We start from the raw sequence: 18,325 nt of genomic DNA, 5'->3' as shown, positions 1-18,325 counted from the left end.
ATGAGGCAGCCTGTCTGGGCTGGATGAAGGAGTGGATGGATTTGAAAGATGCAGGTATCTTGGACTTAAAAGCATTTGATCTACTGTATGGGTGGCAATGTTATCTGTATTATGATAAAGATGAAGTTCACAAGGGGTTCTCTAATATGATCAGAAAGAGTAAGGCATAAGGATTTCCTAGAAGTAAGACTCCATGCTGGATATCCCAATGGAGGCAGTTGCTGTAAAAAAACTAAATATGGAAAAGAACTGGGGAATATACAGATATCTTCTTGAATTTAAAGAGGGTTCTATAAGATTGGAAAAAAGGAAGAAATAGCAAGAACGGTCACAGGCTGGTTTTAATATTTTCAAGTAAACGAGATTTTTAAGAAAGACAGGTTTGGGGGCTGCTTGCTATCATTGGTAGGACAACCAATGGTAGGGTCACAACTGGGGTCTCCATCATGACAAAACCCACCTTCCAGCAGAGACACCAACATGCCATTGTAACTGCCAGAAGTTTGCTCTTAACCTTTCATTTAAAAATCAATTCGATTTCAGCACTAAGAATTCAGTGTGCTTCTATCAAGTGAGACACCAACTGGCGTCAGATTGTGGGAAAGGCCTTAAAACCACCAGAACACCGCCAAAATAATCCAGTATGGTACAGACTATGAAGAACAGAAATGCTGAGTTTCAGAAGATTAATCTCAATGCCTACTGGTAAGTTGGACAAAGCAAAATATTTTTTTAAAAGACACCATTTGTTAGTTTCTATACATTTAAGAAAAATAAAGCAATTCCCCCAAATGTGCGCGCACACACTGCAATATAAAAGTCACACTTGTTTCTGAGACTAGGTTCAGAATGCTTGCTGGAAAGGCAAAAAGCCTGCCTGAGGATGATGTGCTTTTCTCATAGAGACTGTAGAACATGATAGAGAATGGCAGGTTTGGCTTGCTGTGAAGTTTCCTCCTGGTCAGCAGAGGAGCATGCAAGAAAGAGTTAACTCGTCCTGGAGGTAGAGTCAGCACTTGATTGAAGGATCAGGTGATGCTGGACAGCTAGAAGGGGAGGAAACCTTCCTCAAGCTGCCTGTCATTGAAAAGCTGTGACAGCAAGGCTGACCAAATCCCTGATGACAAACACTGTAGAAATTCTGCAATGGAGGGAATGAACTGTCCCCAATACAGAAAACTAGGCAAATGTGGACAGAGGAGGAGAAAGAAGGTACCCCTGGCAGTCTGAAGAACATGACTATATTCTCATCATGAATCACAGGGTGATTTTTGCATTCATTCCATTTCAGCTCAGGTATGTTGCCCAAGACTTGGATCTCAGCTGCCATGGCCTAGTCCTTTTCAGAACCACCATCCCCGACTTTAAGTGACACTTTTAGAAGGTACACAATTTCACAGAGTAGTGGTATGTTAAGCTACCAAAAACTAGCACCTGAGTTCCCTGCTGAAAGAGGTCAAGGCCTTTGGAAATGTATTTATGAAATATACACACACACAAACATGTATAGCTTTTACAGTAGTAGTCTTCCAGTAGTGCAGCTTCCAGTAGTCTCCGGTCCAAGGAACTGACCAGGTCCACACCTGCTTAGCTTCCACAATGCTGCCACATCACATCCTCCCAGACTCACTGCATCCCCAAGGCTCCGAAAGCCCTAATATTGCAGTTTGTGAAGTGAATCCATATAGTGAAGTATAGCTCCCAGAGCCCAGCTGGTTTCAGTGTTGTTGATTTTTCGAGCAAGCTAAAATGAAAAGTGGACAAAGATATTGGAAATGATTATGTTTCTCTTGCTTGCGTCACACATTCGTCACTTGGCCCCTCTGTACTTCATGATTTGCAGCTGTAAATGCAAGCCAACTCTATTAAAATGTGTTTTGCCTCAGGTGATATGTAAGTTCTCCGAGTTTGTAGGAGCCATGATGGCCCATTCACTTGACATTTCAGTTAAATGATGAATATGCATGTGTGTACTAGCTCTCTAAATCAACAAGGTCATGTGATCCAATAGACACCTAGCTTACATAATGGGAAAAGGGGAAAGTCAATGGAGTACTCAAAATAAGTTCTGCATGTGTTAAAAATTAGTTTGCAAATTGCAGTGTGATTCGTAGTTGAAGAACTTGGTGTGCAATTGGTGCTGGAGCTGTAATGTTCTGGGCAAAACTCCCTCCTTCCTGCAGAGTCCTCAGTCTCCCTCTTCCACTACTCCCACCCCCAGCTCTTTGCGGTCTACTAACTGAAGCCCTTGTTGTCACAAGATGAAAAATATTTTTAAAAAAAGAAACCGAGATTTCAAGATACTGCACAGGCAACTCTAAATGAGGAAATTTGCAAGTAGGGCTGTATTCAAAGTAGCACTACTTGAATATTCCATCAACACAAGGATTTCTGTTTGCACAATGAAATTCTCCTGTCACCTTAATCTGTTCTAGGGGTTTCCCACCCCTCTGCAGCAGATTTGGGGAGGGCATGAAGCATGAGCAGGAGAAAAAGAGGAGGGGAGATTCTATTATGCAAGCAGAAATCCTTGCACTCACAAGACATGTTAGTTGAATACTGCTGTATGTGCCTCCCTTTTCAAAACCTGCAGAATTAATGCTTGTTTTGTGAGATAACCTCTTTTCACATTTAGCTCTAAAATGATTATCAATAGGAGTATAGCATCTAGATCAAGGGAAGTAATAGTGCCACTGTATTCTGCTCTGGTCAGACCTCACCTGGAGTACTGTGTCAAATTCTGGGCACCACGGTTCAAGAAGGACACTGACAAACTGGAACGTGTCCAGAGGAGGGCAACCAAAATGGTCAAAGGCCTGGAAACGATGCCTTATGAGGAACGGCTAAGGGAGCTGGGCATGTTTAGCCTGGAGAAGAGGAGTTTAAGGGGTGATATGATAGCCATGTTCAAATATATAAAAGGATGTCACATAGAGGAGGGAGAAAGGTTGTTTTCTGCTGCTCCAGAGAAGCGGACACGGAGCAATGGATCCAAATTACAAGAAAGAAGATTCCACCTAAACATTAGGAAGAACTTCCTGACAGTAAGAGCTGTTTGACAGTGGAATTTGCTGCCAAGGAGTGTGGTGGAGTCTCCTTCTTTGGAGGTCTTTAAGCAGAGGCTTGACAACCATATGTCAGGAGTGCTCTGATGGTGTTTCCTGCTTGGCAGGGGGTTGGACTCAATGGCCCTTGTGGTCTCTTCCAACTCTATGATTCTATGATTACCTTAAGAACGTGGCTCTTTGGAAAGCCTAGTTCTTCCAAAAGCAAACTGACATATGTGAGATCCATGCAGAGAAAAGGATGCTCTCCTTCTTGATCTTCCATGGTTTTACACACTTTGGGGATAGAAACAGAAAAATGAGCTGTAAAAAGCAGATTGTATTTCCACAACACTTTTGCCACTTGAGGTGTATAGTTTTAGGACCCACCTTATTTTTCTAATGGTAAGTTTTTTTATACTGTTTTCAATATTGTGTTTTAATGTTGCAACCCACCCTGGAATCTTAGGCTGAAGGGTGGGTAATTAATAATAGCAACAATGACATTTTCAGTGCTGGTCCTCAGGTGCGCTACAGTTTTAACTGTCAACCTCTTAATGATGCATTCCTTGTTCACACATAAGCAAGCAAATAGAAAGACGAAGTGGCTTACCATTCTTTGCAACAGCTTCAAATTCACCAACTGCTAGGGTTCCTCCTTTTTCATTATCTAAAGAGAGAAAAGGGGCTCTTCAGTTGTAGAGGAAGAGAAGAAGAGTTGTGCTGGAATAACACTCGGCCTACAGGTATTCTAAATGCATAATTCAAGCAGTAACTGCTCTGTGCATTTCAAACTGAACTTTTTAGCTTTGGGCTCAGTGAGGGAGGCAAACCCGCCTGGCTTTCAGACTGAACATAATTAAATGCTCCTCCATTCAGAAAAATGCACATGGAAAACTAGCATGCTGGGGGGGGGGATGGCAAAGAGGTACACTGGTATATAGTGAGGTCTTCCTTCCCAAGATCTAACCTTCTACATGGATGAACATTCCTTTCTTTGAGTCCACAGTTGTAGTCCATTGTGGAACAGACGAGACTCAAGTTTATCATCAGTGAGATCCAGGCCCTTGCTAGAAGCAGAATCTACATAGTTTGTCTTGTATTGAGACTGAATAAGTTATTGGCTGCAGGTTGTGTTTGGTGCAGGGATAGCTTTTTTCTTTTCCCACCATAGCACAACTATCTAGCCAGAATGACCCCACATAAAAAGGAAAGAAAGAATGCATGCAAGCACAGGTTAAGAGGTTTTCTGTTCTCCTAATTAAATTGCTAGAGTGCACATCCAGGAAAGACGCAGTCCTGAAGAAGGCAGGTACTTCTCTTTACATCCCACCACAAGAAGCCAGCTATGTCAACCGTACCGGTCACACTAATCCTGTCTCAATCTCTGCCAGCCATGTGGACCAGTTTTGGGGTGTGGAACAACATGAGTCAAAGCACCCTACATACCTTGACTGTGGGGATGGGAAGTACCGAGACAGAGCAGAGCTGTCTGGATGCATCACTGCTAATACTCCTAAGAATGACGGGAAAAACAGCAGACTTTGGCCACTGGAAGTGATGCCGCAAAATACACCTCTTAACAGTTTTGTGTTCAGTTGTAACAGTATGCTGGCAACAAAGAGGCTATGTTTACAGCCATCCCAGTTGTGCTAGAGAATCACATTATGCTCTTTCATTGTAATGTGATACAATAAGGACTGTGAAGAGCACAAATATGAAGCATAAACCAAGCCTTCCTGGGATCATTTTTGCATTCTCATTTTGTATTTTTCTGTTATGAACACACCTGGGATCTTTGGATGAAGGGTGGTATACAAATTTAAATAAACTAATATAAATAATAATATTTTTTTGTCACTGACAATGGGACTCCAGAGAGAGATTGAAGGAGGTCCCTGGGAAATTCAGGAAGTTTAATGCTTCTTAGGAGTCAGAAGCAGGAGAAAATAAGTTTATATAAAGTTGACTTGTAGGAACAGAAAGAATCAGAAGTCTATTGAATCAATAGTCTTCCACGATACTTGGTTTTAGAAAATTGGCTAGTAGGGTTAACAGTGACAAATTTCAGAACTGGTCTTAACTCTGTTGCAGCCCATAACGAGTCCTGTAGCGCCATACACACTAACAAATTGGTTGGGGCTTAAATTTTGATCATGGGCCAAAACCGATCTCTGAGATGCAAAAGTGTGTTATCCTCAGGTGACGGACAGGGGTAAATGGAGTATTTGTTTCTGCATTTATTTATTGCATTTATGTTCTACTTTTTTTCTCCAAGGAGCTCAAGGTTGTGTAAGCTGTTAATCCTCCTCATTTAATCTCCACAACAACCCTGTGAGGAAGGTTAGGCTGAGAGGCAGGAACTGGCCCAAGGTCACCCATGAGCTTTATGGCCAAGTGGGGATTTGAACCCTAGTCTCCAGGGTCCTTGGGATACGGGTGGCGCTGTGGGTTAAACCACAGAGCCTAGGACTTGCCGATCAGAAGGTCGGCGGTTCGAATCCCCGCGATGGGGTGAGCTCCCATTGCTTGGTCCCTGCTCCTGCCAACCTAGCAGTTTGAAAGCATGTCAAAGTGCAAGTAGACAAATAGGGACCGCTCTGGCAGAAAGGTAAACGGCGTTTCCGTGTGCTGCTCTGGTTCGCCAGAAGCGGCTTAGTCATGCTGGCCACATGACCCGGAAGCTTTATGCCAGCTCCCCCGGCCAATAAAGCGAGATGAGCACCGCAACCCCAGAGTCGGTCACGACTGGACCTAATGGTCAGGGGTCCCTTTACCTTTACCCCCAGGGTCCTTGTCAAACACACTAACCACTATACAGTATAATAGCGCAGTATAGAAGAGTATAGGAGAGGAGTATTATTACAAAGTGGAGTCAGTAATACAAAGTCTAAATGTGTGCACCATTACTATGAAGTGCTGAATGAAAGCAAACCCCCAGTGGGAAGAGTAAAAGAGTCAGTTAAATCTGCGAGTGACTCAGTTCCAACTGTATTTAAATTGATAGAGGGTACATTAACACCTAACAAAGAACAGCTACTTTCTGTAGCGAGCTAGTCACTCCCAATCTCTCTTCAGACCACTGTGTCATATCTACACATGAATTTTAGCTCAGCAATTTCATATGGGAGTTTGTCTCACTTTGGGAAGGGCCATAGCTCAGTGGCTCAGTGTCTGCCTTGCAAGCAGAAAGTTTCAGGTTCGATTCCCACTGGCATCTCCAAGTAAGGCTGGAAAAGACGGCTGCCTAAAATCCTGGTGGGCCGCTGCCAGCCAGTGTAGACAGTACTGAGCTAGATGGACCAAATGATCTCTGTATAAGGCAGTTTCACATGTCCCTAAATCTCAAATAAGAACACTACTGCCAATCACCTTTATATTACTAGTGAAATCAAAAGCAATTTTACCTATTAAGCCAGCATCCACTGCCAAATCGTAATAGTAGGAAAAAGCATAAAAATCCAAATCCTTTACTTCATCTGTCCTATGAACCTTCGTGCTGATCAGTTTTGCTATTTCATCGGAACATGATTCGAAGAGAGGTTTTCCTAAAAGCAGGGGGGGAAACACCCTTAATAATTCAACTTTAGTGATGACATTCAAGTATGTGAGATTTGCCGAGCAAACAGTTTTAGAATATTGTTCAATTGTAAACAAGTGAAGTTATAAGGACGCCAAGCAGGCAACAGTACGTATCTAATATTACTTAACAGAAGTACGAAATCCCAGTATAGAGCATTCTGATCAAATAAGGAACCAATATCTCTAAAGTGTAATCACTGGCAGGGGCACAGAATTCAGTAAATTCTCCCCTTCCACTTTCAAAATTCTCCCCTTTCCCATGCCACTCTGGTGATTCCCGATCGAAGTTAATGGAGATACTGAAGGGAAATGTGCATTACCAAATAAAGAGATGACCAGTTACTATACCTGCCTTCTGCCCTTTAATTTTGTATATTATCTTGGCATGCTCCCATTCACCCTGGAAACCAGGCGATAAGCAGGAACTTGTAAGCTCTTCACCTTCCTTTACTGAAAAAGGGAAAAAAATGCACTGACACAAGGGGAAAGAGTTCATATGGAAATCTTGATCTTCCCCATCCACAAAGCATTTCCCTGTCCCTCTATTCAGCCACACAAATCTCAGAACATTTAAATCCTGTTCCTACAACTGCACAACCTTCATCCTTTACTTGAGAGGAAGCAGGAATCTTATCTTTTTCAGACAAAATGATCTAAATAGATATAATTTTAGCATCAATTTTCTAGCTATCAAGCAGACACAGTATAAAGAAAAGCTGGCAAGATCCCTAATCTACAAAGATGGGTTGCTATTTGGTTAAGTTATCTATATAGCACAAAGCTCAGGTTAAACAGAAGCATCTAAAAATCTAAAATCCCCACCACTCAAGCTTAATGTGCAATACTTACAGGCTTGACCTTCAACTCCTCCTAAAATTGCTAGCCGTGCCGACATCAATCCAAGTCCCAAGTAACTGGGGAGGAGGTAAAACATGATCAAACACAACACTCTTGGCACTGAGGCAGAGTTCATTTTTCTTGTTACATGGTATCCATTAAGGGTTGTTTCTAAATACAGTGGTACCTTGGGTTACATATGCTTCAGGTTGCAGACTCCCAGAAATAGTACCCCACAAATAGTACCCCTGGTTAAGAACTTTGCTTCAGGATGAGAACAGAAATTGTGTGGCGGCGGTGGTGCGGCAGCAGCGGGAGGCCCCATTAGCTAAAGTGGTGCCTCAGGTTAAAAACAGTTTCAGCTTAAGAACGGACCTCTGGAACGAATTAAGTACGTAACCAGAGGTACCACTGTAAATAATACACACACAGAAACAGAATCTGCTATTGGCAGCTATTAAGGTTTTAAACTGTCAGAAAATATGAACAACTGATTTTTGCGCCAGAGATAGAAACTATGTTTTTTATGGGGAAAAAAGCGATCTCTTAGGATATACCAGGGTAAAGTGTGTATAAAAACGCATATATTAGTGAAAGTATTGTACCAAACCAGAAATATTAGGGACTATCACTTTGTATAAATGTGTGTATTATGCAATTTTTTAAAAAAGTAGTACAGTATAAACACTGACAATTGGGAAACACTGGCCTGCAAGCACTCCAATTGGAGAACAGCCTTTACGGAAGGCATCATGGACTTTGAAGATACTCAAACTCAGGATGTAAGGGAAAAATGTGCTAAGAGGAAGGCACGTTTGGCAAACCCTTGCCATGATCAACTCCCACCTGGAAACCTATGTCCCCACTGTGGAAGGACGTATGGATCCAGAATTGACCTCCACAGTCGCTTACAGACTCACTGTTAAGACTTTGTTCATGGAAGACAATCTTACTCGGCTACGAGTGATTGCCAAAGAAGATAATAGGAGAAATTTACAACTGAAATGCAGGTGAGTTTTCACAAGGACCTTTAAAAATGGGGAAATGTGTTGAACGGAATTTTAGATTGGAAAAATGAGAAACTAAAATGGATAGACTTGCCCATTCCTACTCATAACTAACCTGTGTGAATACAGCTGGTATGTGGTGTTAAACATCTGAAATGAAGTGATGCGACCAGCAGGGGAGCTCTCCAGGGCGGTCTATAAAGAGAAAAAAATTGAACACTCCATGAATGCTCCATACAAAGTAAAGCAGAATAATAAACTCAATGATTTCAGGAGTGTTGAACAAGAGTGTTCTGAAGGGTTTAGAACTTTATGGTCTTTATGTAGCCAGGCATCGTAAATACCATAAAAAAAAATAAGCGGGAAAACTCAGCTTTGAGCATCCTATCAGGTTGAATGTAGAAAAAAAGAATGTGCAGGTTATTGTGTGTGTTTGGAAACCTGATGAAATACCAACCCCTTTTAATGGCACTTTCCATTTCAAATAAATGACAAAGTGTGGCTCATACATGTTTAGAACTGGTAGTAGATCTGAAATATCTGAAAGTTTATTACATCTCTCTCTCACCTTTCCTTTAAGGAGATCATATATTATTGTTGTTTTTAATTAATTAATTTATATCTTTCCATTTTCCCATGACAGGGACTCAGGGGAAGTTCCATCCCTTTCCCCATTTTACCCTCACAACCACCCTATGAGGTAGGTCAGTTTAGGAATATCACTTATGATAAAGTATGACTGTTTCTTGTGGAGCTGGTGGTGCTCACGCCCATATGTTTTACACAGCAGCCACATGACACCCCCCTCAACAAAATGATGTTCCATGTTTCCTCCCCCCAACAACAACAATAACACAGAAACAGTAAGTCCAGATGAAGTGGTGGGTGGCAGGGTTAAGGGGTGGTGTTCTGATGAGGGCATTGCGTGAACTCTGTGGAAAAACTTGCATGGATAAATAGCACCAAACAGTCCATATCACAAAGTTACTGAATCATACTAGGGTAAAAGTTCGTGTGTTCAGCTCTACAGCCTTAAAGCCCAGGGCAAAGTGTTGCCTTGAGGGGAAAAATGCCGGAATGAAAGGTCAGCCTGCTTCTTCTCAAGCACAAAGTTCTGAATATACACTCCAAGCAATATGTTTGACACTCAAAAATCAAACTGGAAGCAGAGCAAAGGGAAAAAAGCAACACATCAATTGGTTGTTCATTACAACTGACATGACTAAGGGGACCCGTGTTCTTGTTACCTTAGTGCTTGGGCGAAATGTGATCTGAATTGAGCCACCTCCTAAATCCAGCATTCCTACACACCTCTTTCTTGGAGTATTCAAGCTATCTGAAATGTATTATTTAAAAAAACAAAGTTAATAGCGAGTTTAGTCATTATACCTCAGGCACAGCATCTGCATGGAATTATGCTCTATGAACAAAATGTGAGATCCTATCAAATAATTTCTTTTAAAAGAGCAATCCTAACCATACCTACTCAGAAGTAAATAAGGGTTACTGTCTAAGAATTTTAAATGGGCATCTTTTAAAAATACATTTTCAAATATTACTTTTTTCAACAACTCAAAATAACTAGCTGCTGAGTGAGCAATGCGTTATGTGCCACCCTGCTCTGAAACACTGCTAAATATTTGTACTTGTGGTGCAAATGCAAGAAGTGTATTTTTTGTATTACAAGGTCATAACATACAGCTATTTTATTTACCTCTATTGCCAACATATTACTTTATAAATACAGATATGGTTTGAAAGCAGACCGTGTTCAGGAAGTTACAATCATATTTGAACTTTTCTGGGAGTAAGCCCCATTGAACACAGCAGTACTTCCAAGTAAAAATGCATGAAATTACATTGAGAATCTTGTAGTTTTACAGAACAAAGCCAATTTATACACTTACTAAGAATGGCATATATTGCCACAAAATTGCTGCCCCTGGGCTCCTTTGGGAGGAAGGGCAGAATATATATTTGATACATTGTTGTTGTTTAGTCGTTTAGTCGTGTCCGACTCTTCGTGACCCCATGGACCAGACCACGCCAGGCACTCCTGTCTTCCACTGCCTCCCGCAGTTTGGTCAGACTCATATTTGATACATAAATAATTATAAAACATAAGGCTCATCATTAACAGATCACAATTTACTTCTATAGATACCTGTTAAGAAGTTGACAGTGATCCATGCTGAAATACCTGGTTCAAAAAAAATTAAATTATGTGAATAGACACAAAGTGGTTTTCCACTTCAGTAATCAATATAAATAATACATGAATGCATAAACAGGACATGTTTGCTCAGTTAGGGTCTCTCCAAACTGAACAAATGAGCAAGAGAATGGCAGAGAAGATTCATTAGTGTAAGGAAATGGAAGTGATGCATGCTGCGACAAATAGCTTATCTTCAGGGGAGAATGAATCCTATTATGCAGCCAAAATTGCAGCACTTGCCCACACGTGGGAGGAATCGGCAGATTCAGGTGGACCCTGAGGTTTAAAAAAGTACAAATCTTAAGAAAAAAAACCTAAAGGGGACCTCTCAAAACAGACCTGTAAGAACTCAGTGGCAGGGAGTGCTGTCTGGCTGAATGGAAAAAAACTGACAACAAAACTGGAGGAGGAATAGAAATTGCCTTGCCTTTGCTGGTCTTCGATTGCAAGTTCACTGAGACATGGACTTGCTGATTTGTTTGTTTTGCTCTGTACTTGCCACATGGAGATACAGCGCTGTGTAACTATTAAGCAGCAGCAACAACTTCGCTGAGTTTCACAGAGGTTCAGATTTTATTGCTGAATTAAAAGTAATTTTATGAAGCGGCTGAAAAGAAAATTTGCTTAATTGCAGACAAAAACAAGATCCCTACCTTCATCTGTTCCATCCATTACAGAGACACAGTCACTCCTTACAAGGAACGGAGATTCTTGAAAGATGTCCTTTACCTAAATTTGAAATAAGACTAAATTTTTTAGTGTTTTAAAAAAGCATCCTTCCTCACCCACAAAAAAGCACGTACAGCCTTTATAAACCATTTTCTGGTAGCAGCCCAGATGAAGATCACATTCTTATGGAGAAGTGGAGATTAACCATGCAAAACTGCTATGATAGAGTTTGGAGGCTTGCATTTGTAGACACAGTAACACAGCATTTGCAGAGTAGTCAGAGGCGGCGTTACTGCAGATTTTTTTTTTATGATGACTCCCTTCATTTCTTTCATGAATTCCTCACTAGAAAACCTGGACTAGTTTCTATTCACTTTTATTTTTGGTAAACTATGTTATCCTGGATTTTATCTTGATACTCTGGATTTTCTTCATTTAGCTATCATGTCACAGACTCCCCCCTCCAAGGTTTAAAGAAGGTTGTTGCCAACTTTGCAAGTCTGCTGCTGTAATCCATCCTGCATGTTTGGCATTTATAGATATACCCTTTCCAAAGTGCATAATGAGGAAGCACAGTTCATCTATGTATTTTATATTTCAGTCTCCAGACTGTTAACTGCACCCTGTCAGATAACAACTCATTTATGATGCAGCCATTCTTTGAGACTGTGCTGTTCATTTTTATGCCTCAAAGTTTATTAACTAGTGGACAGAAGCATGGATGTTGGATTATTTTGGCGAGACCGATAGCATAGTGTATATAATATGTGCAGCTAACTTAGTTACAAAAAACAGCAGAAGCAAAGTACCTTATCCAGCAATTTCTGTGCCTTTTCTTTTGGCAGCAGTCTTAAGCCAGCTGTTGCTTTAAGGACCAAAGGAGTGGACTTCCACAATTCCAGAGGAACATCTTCTTTAGCAACTGTCAGTAGTTCATTTATTCCTTGAGCACTCTGGAGAGATAGATAGATAAGATGATAGAAAATAAATAAATAAATAAGCTTCTATTTTAGCACTTAAAAAATGAAGACTTTGGTAGAGATACACACACACTAGTATTCATGTTTTGCTCATCACTTCCCATTTTCCAGTTCAAGATACATGAAGATCTTTTTTGCCACCACCATTCTGAGATCCTGCATCAGTCTTTAGCCAACATAAAGTAAGGGTAGAGAACCTCTGGCCTGAGGGCTAAAGGTGCAGGGAAGTTATAGAGGCCTCTCTAGGGCACATCAGACTGTTTTAAGTACTTTGGTTCCAGCTGTTTGACATGAGTAGTCCTGAGTGCCAAGGCTAGGCTCCGTTCCTACCGCTCAGCAGTGACATTTTGAAGCTAAAAGAACCTCTAACTTATAACTTGGTCCTTTAGCACAACGTCACAACAGCTTTCACAGTGGAACTTCATAAAGTTCTACAAACTGGTAGGACAAGCCTTTCAAAGGTGCAAATCCACAAGACTTGGGCATCTTCTTGAAGTACCAAGTGTAGTGCCATTTAACAGAATGTACGCACGGTATTTCTGTAACCTAGTGACTGGAAAAGTGTCAAATGGATAGTGCCACTGCCTATATGTTTACACAGTAAGTGTCTGTGTGTTCAGTGGTGCTTACTCCCAGGGAAGTATGGATAGGATTGTAGCATAAATTGCTGAATTTTCACATTACAGAAAGTGAGAATCACAGACATATGCTCTTGACGAGTAAAGTTCAAATTACCTTATCAACACTGTCAGCATATGCAGAAAGCCCTGGCGTTAGTGCTCTGAATGTGGTATGGATTAATTTAGGAATTTCTGTTAAAGAAGTGCAAGAGAATTGAGTTAATCTACAATTTAAAAAATGTATACACTGAAGGCCAAGATAACGCCACTGTCCAGGGATTAACGTGAAACCCTGCTACACAATATGGTTAACATTAACAGCTCATATGAACACTGTAATTAGGCTGCATCATCTGAAGGCAATGTTCAAATTCAGCCTTTGAATTAGATCTCAGCTGAGCTCCTCCATCCCCACAGATATCAGTGGCTCCAGGTTAGGTGTATAGAATAAAATTTAAGATAAAGAACTAGCTATTGGCTATGTTTCACTAGCAACACATCCCTTTCATCCTGAAGTAATGAAACCTTGCAAACTATGTTGCCATAATACAGATAACACAACAGAACTGGTCTGAGGACCTATGTCTTCACACCTAAAGCCTGCATAGCACTTACAGAGCCTCTTGTGCTTACTCCCACATTTTATCTTAAGACTCTTATAAAATGCAGGCTCCTGGCTTTATCAGAAACCATTTTTCTCTCTACTTGCCCCCACTTTATTTAGCCTGATGAAGAACTGTTGAGAACTCAAAAATTTGTATGCTGTCCTGCGACATTTCAGTTGCTCTAATAAAGGTACTGTCCCAATACAAATTTTGCAGTTTAACTGAAATATGTTAGCCTACCTTTTGGCTTTTGTGTGAATTTGAATACATGTATTCGAGTCCCAGTGCTTCCAGCATCAAACATGATTCCATAAAGAACTTCCTGATCTGTTCTTGACGTTTCACTTTTGAGCTGGCTTTCCAAATCATTGACGGCAGCTTTTGTTTTAAATTCCAAATGCCATTTTACATATACCGCATAAATAGCAGCACATGTAAAAACTGTGAAAGCGTAGAACGGTTTTGGTATCTTCATAGCGTCTGTTAATCTTTCTTGCTTCACTTAAAACTGGAGTTACGCATGATGCCTCTGCATTTAAAAACAAATAATTATACACTAAAGTAACACCTACGTAAACTTAACAGACAAGTACTGAGAAAGCTGACATATGATGTGGCTACTTCCATCCACTGCTCTTTTTCAATATTTACTCAAAAATATCTATCAAACTGAAACTGCTGGAAGTTCCTGCTCACTAAGAAAAAGTTACCAGAACCTATTTGTTAAATGCAAAGTATCCTGAAAGACTGCTTAACCTGAAAATATGTGGGAATCATCCATCCTATAGATAGTCTCGATACAGCACAAAATTTTGATATTTTCCTTGTGTCTTTAGTCATGAAGAATCATTTGTCATGTAAAAAGTTACAGATGTGACATAAAGATGCTCACTGATTAAAAAGTGCCTTAATATTTAGAATTATGAAGATATCCCTAAAGATAGACCTTTTAATTTTTTAAAACTACAAAGACTGGTCTTCAAAAACTTGTTTATGCTATAGAATTACAAAAAATACTGATGAAAGAACAAGGTCATATTTTGCAATTAGACCAACATTATTAGACTGATAATTAATTTATTAGAAGGGGAAAGGACAATTAAGATCTACACAGAAATGTCACCTATATTTAACCATAAGAACTCTAGGGCTAGGAACCTATGAGCTAACTGAAAATGGAAATGCCTGAAACCTTATTTTTAAAAATAATACATTAAAACTTTTCAACACATTGGCTTGAAAATGAGGGGGTGCAAGAGAAAATGGTAGAATACCAATAGGAACACAAGTGCATGTGGTTAAGATAATGAAGCTAGCTTATTGAGACAGGTATTACAAGTCTTTGAAAAGTCTTCTGTATTGGCCAAACAGTATGTTAAAGTTTTTTTAAAAAATTAATTATCAAAGCATCTTAAAAAATGATGTGGATACAAAATTATACTGGCCCAACACTCTGGGCCAGATTCAACTAACCTGTTGTGCTGCTAGTGGAAACCAGCACAAAGACTACTGCTAATGCAAAGGGGCTCCCCCCCCCTTCTGTGCCAAATATGGTCCAAAATGTCAGAAAAAAACCCCAGCATAGTGGGGGGAAGGAAATGGGAGATTGCTCTATCCAGCAAGCAGAAACACTTTTGCCGACAGAAAAATTGTATTAGTACAATCTTGAAATCCACCCTTTGAATTGCCCTTTTGAGGGGTCACTACAACTTGAAACAGGGACGCGGGTGGCGCTGTGGGTTAAACCACAGAGCCTAGGACTTGCCGATCAGAAGGTTGGCGGTTTGAATCCCCGCAACAGGGTGAGCTCCCGTTGCTCAGTCCCTGCTCCTGCCAACCTGGCAGTTCGAAAGCACATCAAGTGCAAGTAGATAAATAGGTACCGCTCTGGCGGGAAGGTAAACAGCGTTTCTGTGCGCTGCTCTGGTTCACCAGAAGCGGCTTAGTCATGCTGGCCACATGACCCAGAAGCTGTACGCCGGCTCCCTCGGCCAATAAAGCACGATGAGCGCCGCAACCCCAGAGTCGGTCACGACTGGACCTAATGGTCAGGGGTCCCTTTACCTTTACAACTTGAAACACTTCTCCTGCATCAACAATTAACCAACCACATTCAGAATAAAGGTTTCATAATCTGCTGCTTAACTTGGGTAAGGTTTCAGTTAGAATATTGTGGGTATATTATGAGGATCATTTCCTTCAGGTTTACAAGTTCCTTCCTCTGTTTACATAAGGACTGTTTATCTTTATACTTGTTCTCCACCTTGAAAGGAACCTGTGTGCTTTGCCTAAGGACGCTGTGTATTCTGGTACAGTTTATCTCCAAGAACACAGGCATTTTCATGAAAGAGCAAATCATGGCTACTAGATTTAGATTATTAGCCTGCGCCATTTGAGGAGCCCAATTCAGTAATAAAGGGAGGGCAATCCTCCTCCCCACGCAAACAGAGCAATCCAATTCTCTTTGAGAACTAGTTGTAAAACTAATTGTCAGGTGTGGTGTAAATTGTTTACTCAAGGCTATGGCAAAGTCAATTTAACAAGGTCTGGGAAAGAAACTGGAAAATATGATTAAAAGTAATGTTTAACAGTCTATTAAGGTGACTTGAAGATTGTAGGGCCCCAAAAATTAAATCCTTGTCTGAAATGGAATCTGTGTTCTTGTCTTACAGAGGAATTAAGATAACCATCAACAGCATGGACATGCAAATATGGAAGTTGCACATGCATACTTGCATCAAGGCTCTAGGTCAGACTTTAAGTTACCACTGAACTGCTGCTTGCATTTTCTGCACCTGCAATTGGAATGCAAAACCTATGATGCCTAAGATGCACGTTCTGTTGAAAAATGCTTCTCTTCTGCTCACTGTGCTGCATTAACCAACACACTGCAGACTGGAAAGCATTCTTAGCATGTAAAAATCCTGTCAAGTTAGAATGGAACAAAATTAACAATTTAAATAATTATTTTAATTTAATATCAATTAAAAATAGACCGTTTAAAATTAAAGTTGAATTCAAGCATGCTAAATCTGATTTCTTAAAAAGTGAATTTAACAGCCCACAATTAAGTACCAATGGTCAGGGGTCCCTTTATCTTTACCTTTATTAAGTACGCAGGTGGCGCTGTGGGTTAAAGCCTCAGCGCCTAGGGCTTGCCGATCGAAAGGTCGGCGGTTCGAATCCCTGCGGCGGGGTGCGCTCCCAGCGCCTGCCAACCTAGCAGTTCGAAAGCACCTCCGGGTGCAAGTAGATAAATAGGGACCGCTTACCAGCGGGAAGGTAAACGGCGTTTCCGTGTGCGGCTCTGGCTCGCCAGAGCAGCCATGTCACGCTGGCCACGTGACCCGGAAGTGTCTCCGGACAGCGCTGGCCCCTGGCCTCTTGAGTGAGATGGGCGCACAACCCCAGAGTCTGTCAAGACTGGCCCGTACGGGCAGGGGTACCTTTACCTTTACCTTTAATACATAGTCTTTCACTGCAAATGAATAACCATGGAGAAAACACGTTTTTGAGGTCAATATGCTAAATTAGCATAGGGTCAAGGGTTATCTAGTCCAGCATCCTGTTCTCACAGCAGCCAACCAGGTGCCTGTGGGAAATCTACAAGCCGCTGATATTCAGAAGCATTACTGCCTCTGACCATGGAGGCAGAACACAGCCACCACAGCTAGTAGCCAGCCTCCTCCTCCTCCTCCATGAATTTGTCTAATTCTCTTTTAAAGCCATCCAAGTTGGTGGCAAACACGACATCCTGTGGGAGCAAATTCTGTAATTTAGCAACACACGGCGTGAAGTACCTTATTTTGTCTGTCCACGCGAGTCCTGGTGTCAGGAGTGGCAGAGAAACCCACTTTCTTCTCCTATCGCGCTGCCTCTTACTCGCCTTCTCTCTGAATTAACAAGGCGCAAACGCTGCGACCTTCCCTTTTGCTGCCGACAGCATTATCCCTGCAAGAAACCTACCCACTGAAAGCCACTTAAAGCAAGGGGTCACCGCCACATCTTGTGGCAGTGAGTTCCACAGTGGAGCAGCATCCTAGCGACAAGCTGCACCTGCCAGAACATCCTCCTCATCCCACCGACCGACCCCGCCCTCCTTCACAGCCAGTTACTTTTTTAAAAAAGGGGGCTCGGGAAGAGTCCTCTCTCCTCCTGCACCCTTAACCCCCCCCCACCGAATTTAGCGCCCTCCGAGTATGCGACGCGGCTCCATGAGGACTAGCCTATTGCAAAGTACGTGCCGTAAGCTGACGGCGGCTTTCTCTCAGCCTTCTCGCGAGACGCATTACCGGAGGGAACGCTGCGCCCCCTCCACCAGCCCGCACGGACTGGAAGCCGCTTCCCCGGGCTCGCCTCAGTCGGAGGAAGGGTGGGAGACGCGCCCGACTCACCTCAAGCTGGCGGCTCAGCTGTTCGGAAGCCCCTTCGGCTCCCCGGCCGCTCTCGCTAACTGAGGCCTCCATTTCCCATCCTGCCCTCGCACTCGACGGTTGCCCGTTTGGCGCGAGGAGAGCTTAGTGGGCGGGGCAGGCCGGAGGGAGCCACGCATGCGCGCGCTTATAACCGCGTCGCGTCCTTCGCCTCCTCAGTCGGCTTTGGGGCGCAAGGAGAGGGGTGGTCCTGTTGTCTCGCGCCTGCCGGTCCTATCGCGAGGTGACGGAGCTGCCTTCAGGGACGGGCAGGGCAGGCCGCCAGCCAACAGGCGACTGCCTGTAGTGTAGTAGGATCTGGCAGTCACTCCGTAGGGAGCGAGCTTTTGGGTC

General features: G+C 42.1%; 1 protein-coding gene across 2 annotated transcripts; it reads right to left on the bottom strand.

Moving 5' to 3' along the window:
- Window positions 1-323: 323 nt before the first annotated feature.
- Window positions 324-18,112, bottom strand: ENTPD6 (ectonucleoside triphosphate diphosphohydrolase 6). 2 transcript variants are annotated; one of them, XM_079968864.1, is made up of 14 exons: window positions 17,954-18,112; window positions 13,800-14,088; window positions 13,070-13,146; window positions 12,164-12,307; window positions 11,339-11,414; window positions 10,635-10,670; window positions 9,718-9,806; window positions 8,586-8,665; window positions 7,476-7,540; window positions 6,975-7,076; window positions 6,452-6,592; window positions 3,658-3,714; window positions 3,229-3,341; window positions 324-1,744 (listed from the first exon to the last, which is right to left on the bottom strand). In XM_079968864.1, the coding sequence occupies exons 2-14, from the start codon at window positions 14,032-14,034 to the stop codon at window positions 1,655-1,657; spliced, it is 1,305 nt and encodes a 434-aa protein (XP_079824990.1). In that variant the 5' UTR covers window positions 14,035-14,088; window positions 17,954-18,112; the 3' UTR covers window positions 324-1,654. The 2 variants fall into 2 exon arrangements, 1 of the variants encoding a protein (XP_079824990.1); XR_013836587.1 differs by lacking the exon at window positions 324-1,744 and adding an exon at window positions 4,494-4,560 and having other exon boundaries at window positions 3,258-3,341.
- Between the last annotated feature and the right edge of the window lie 213 nt (window positions 18,113-18,325).

The sequence above is a fragment of the Podarcis cretensis genome, assembly GCF_951804945.1.
Source record: "Podarcis cretensis genome assembly, chromosome: 3".
Taxonomy (NCBI): Eukaryota; Metazoa; Chordata; class Lepidosauria; order Squamata; family Lacertidae; genus Podarcis; species Podarcis cretensis.
This window is presented reverse-complemented; position numbering and strand designations above follow the sequence as displayed.

What these genes read in the sequence shown, in the direction of transcription:
- ENTPD6 (XM_079968864.1), bottom strand. Translation starts at nt 14,034, where the DNA reads ATGAAGATACCAAAACCGTTCTACGCTTTCACAGTTTTTACATGTGCT. An exon ending in CACTGTCAACTTCTTAACAG is followed by an intron (nt 9,807 to 10,634) that starts GTATCTATAGAA and finishes AATACATTTCAG; the next exon opens with ATAGCTTGAATACTCCAAGA. An exon ending in AGGAGTTGAAGGTCAAGCCT is followed by an intron (nt 7,077 to 7,475) that starts GTAAGTATTGCA and finishes TCCCTTTTTCAG; the next exon opens with TAAAGGAAGGTGAAGAGCTT.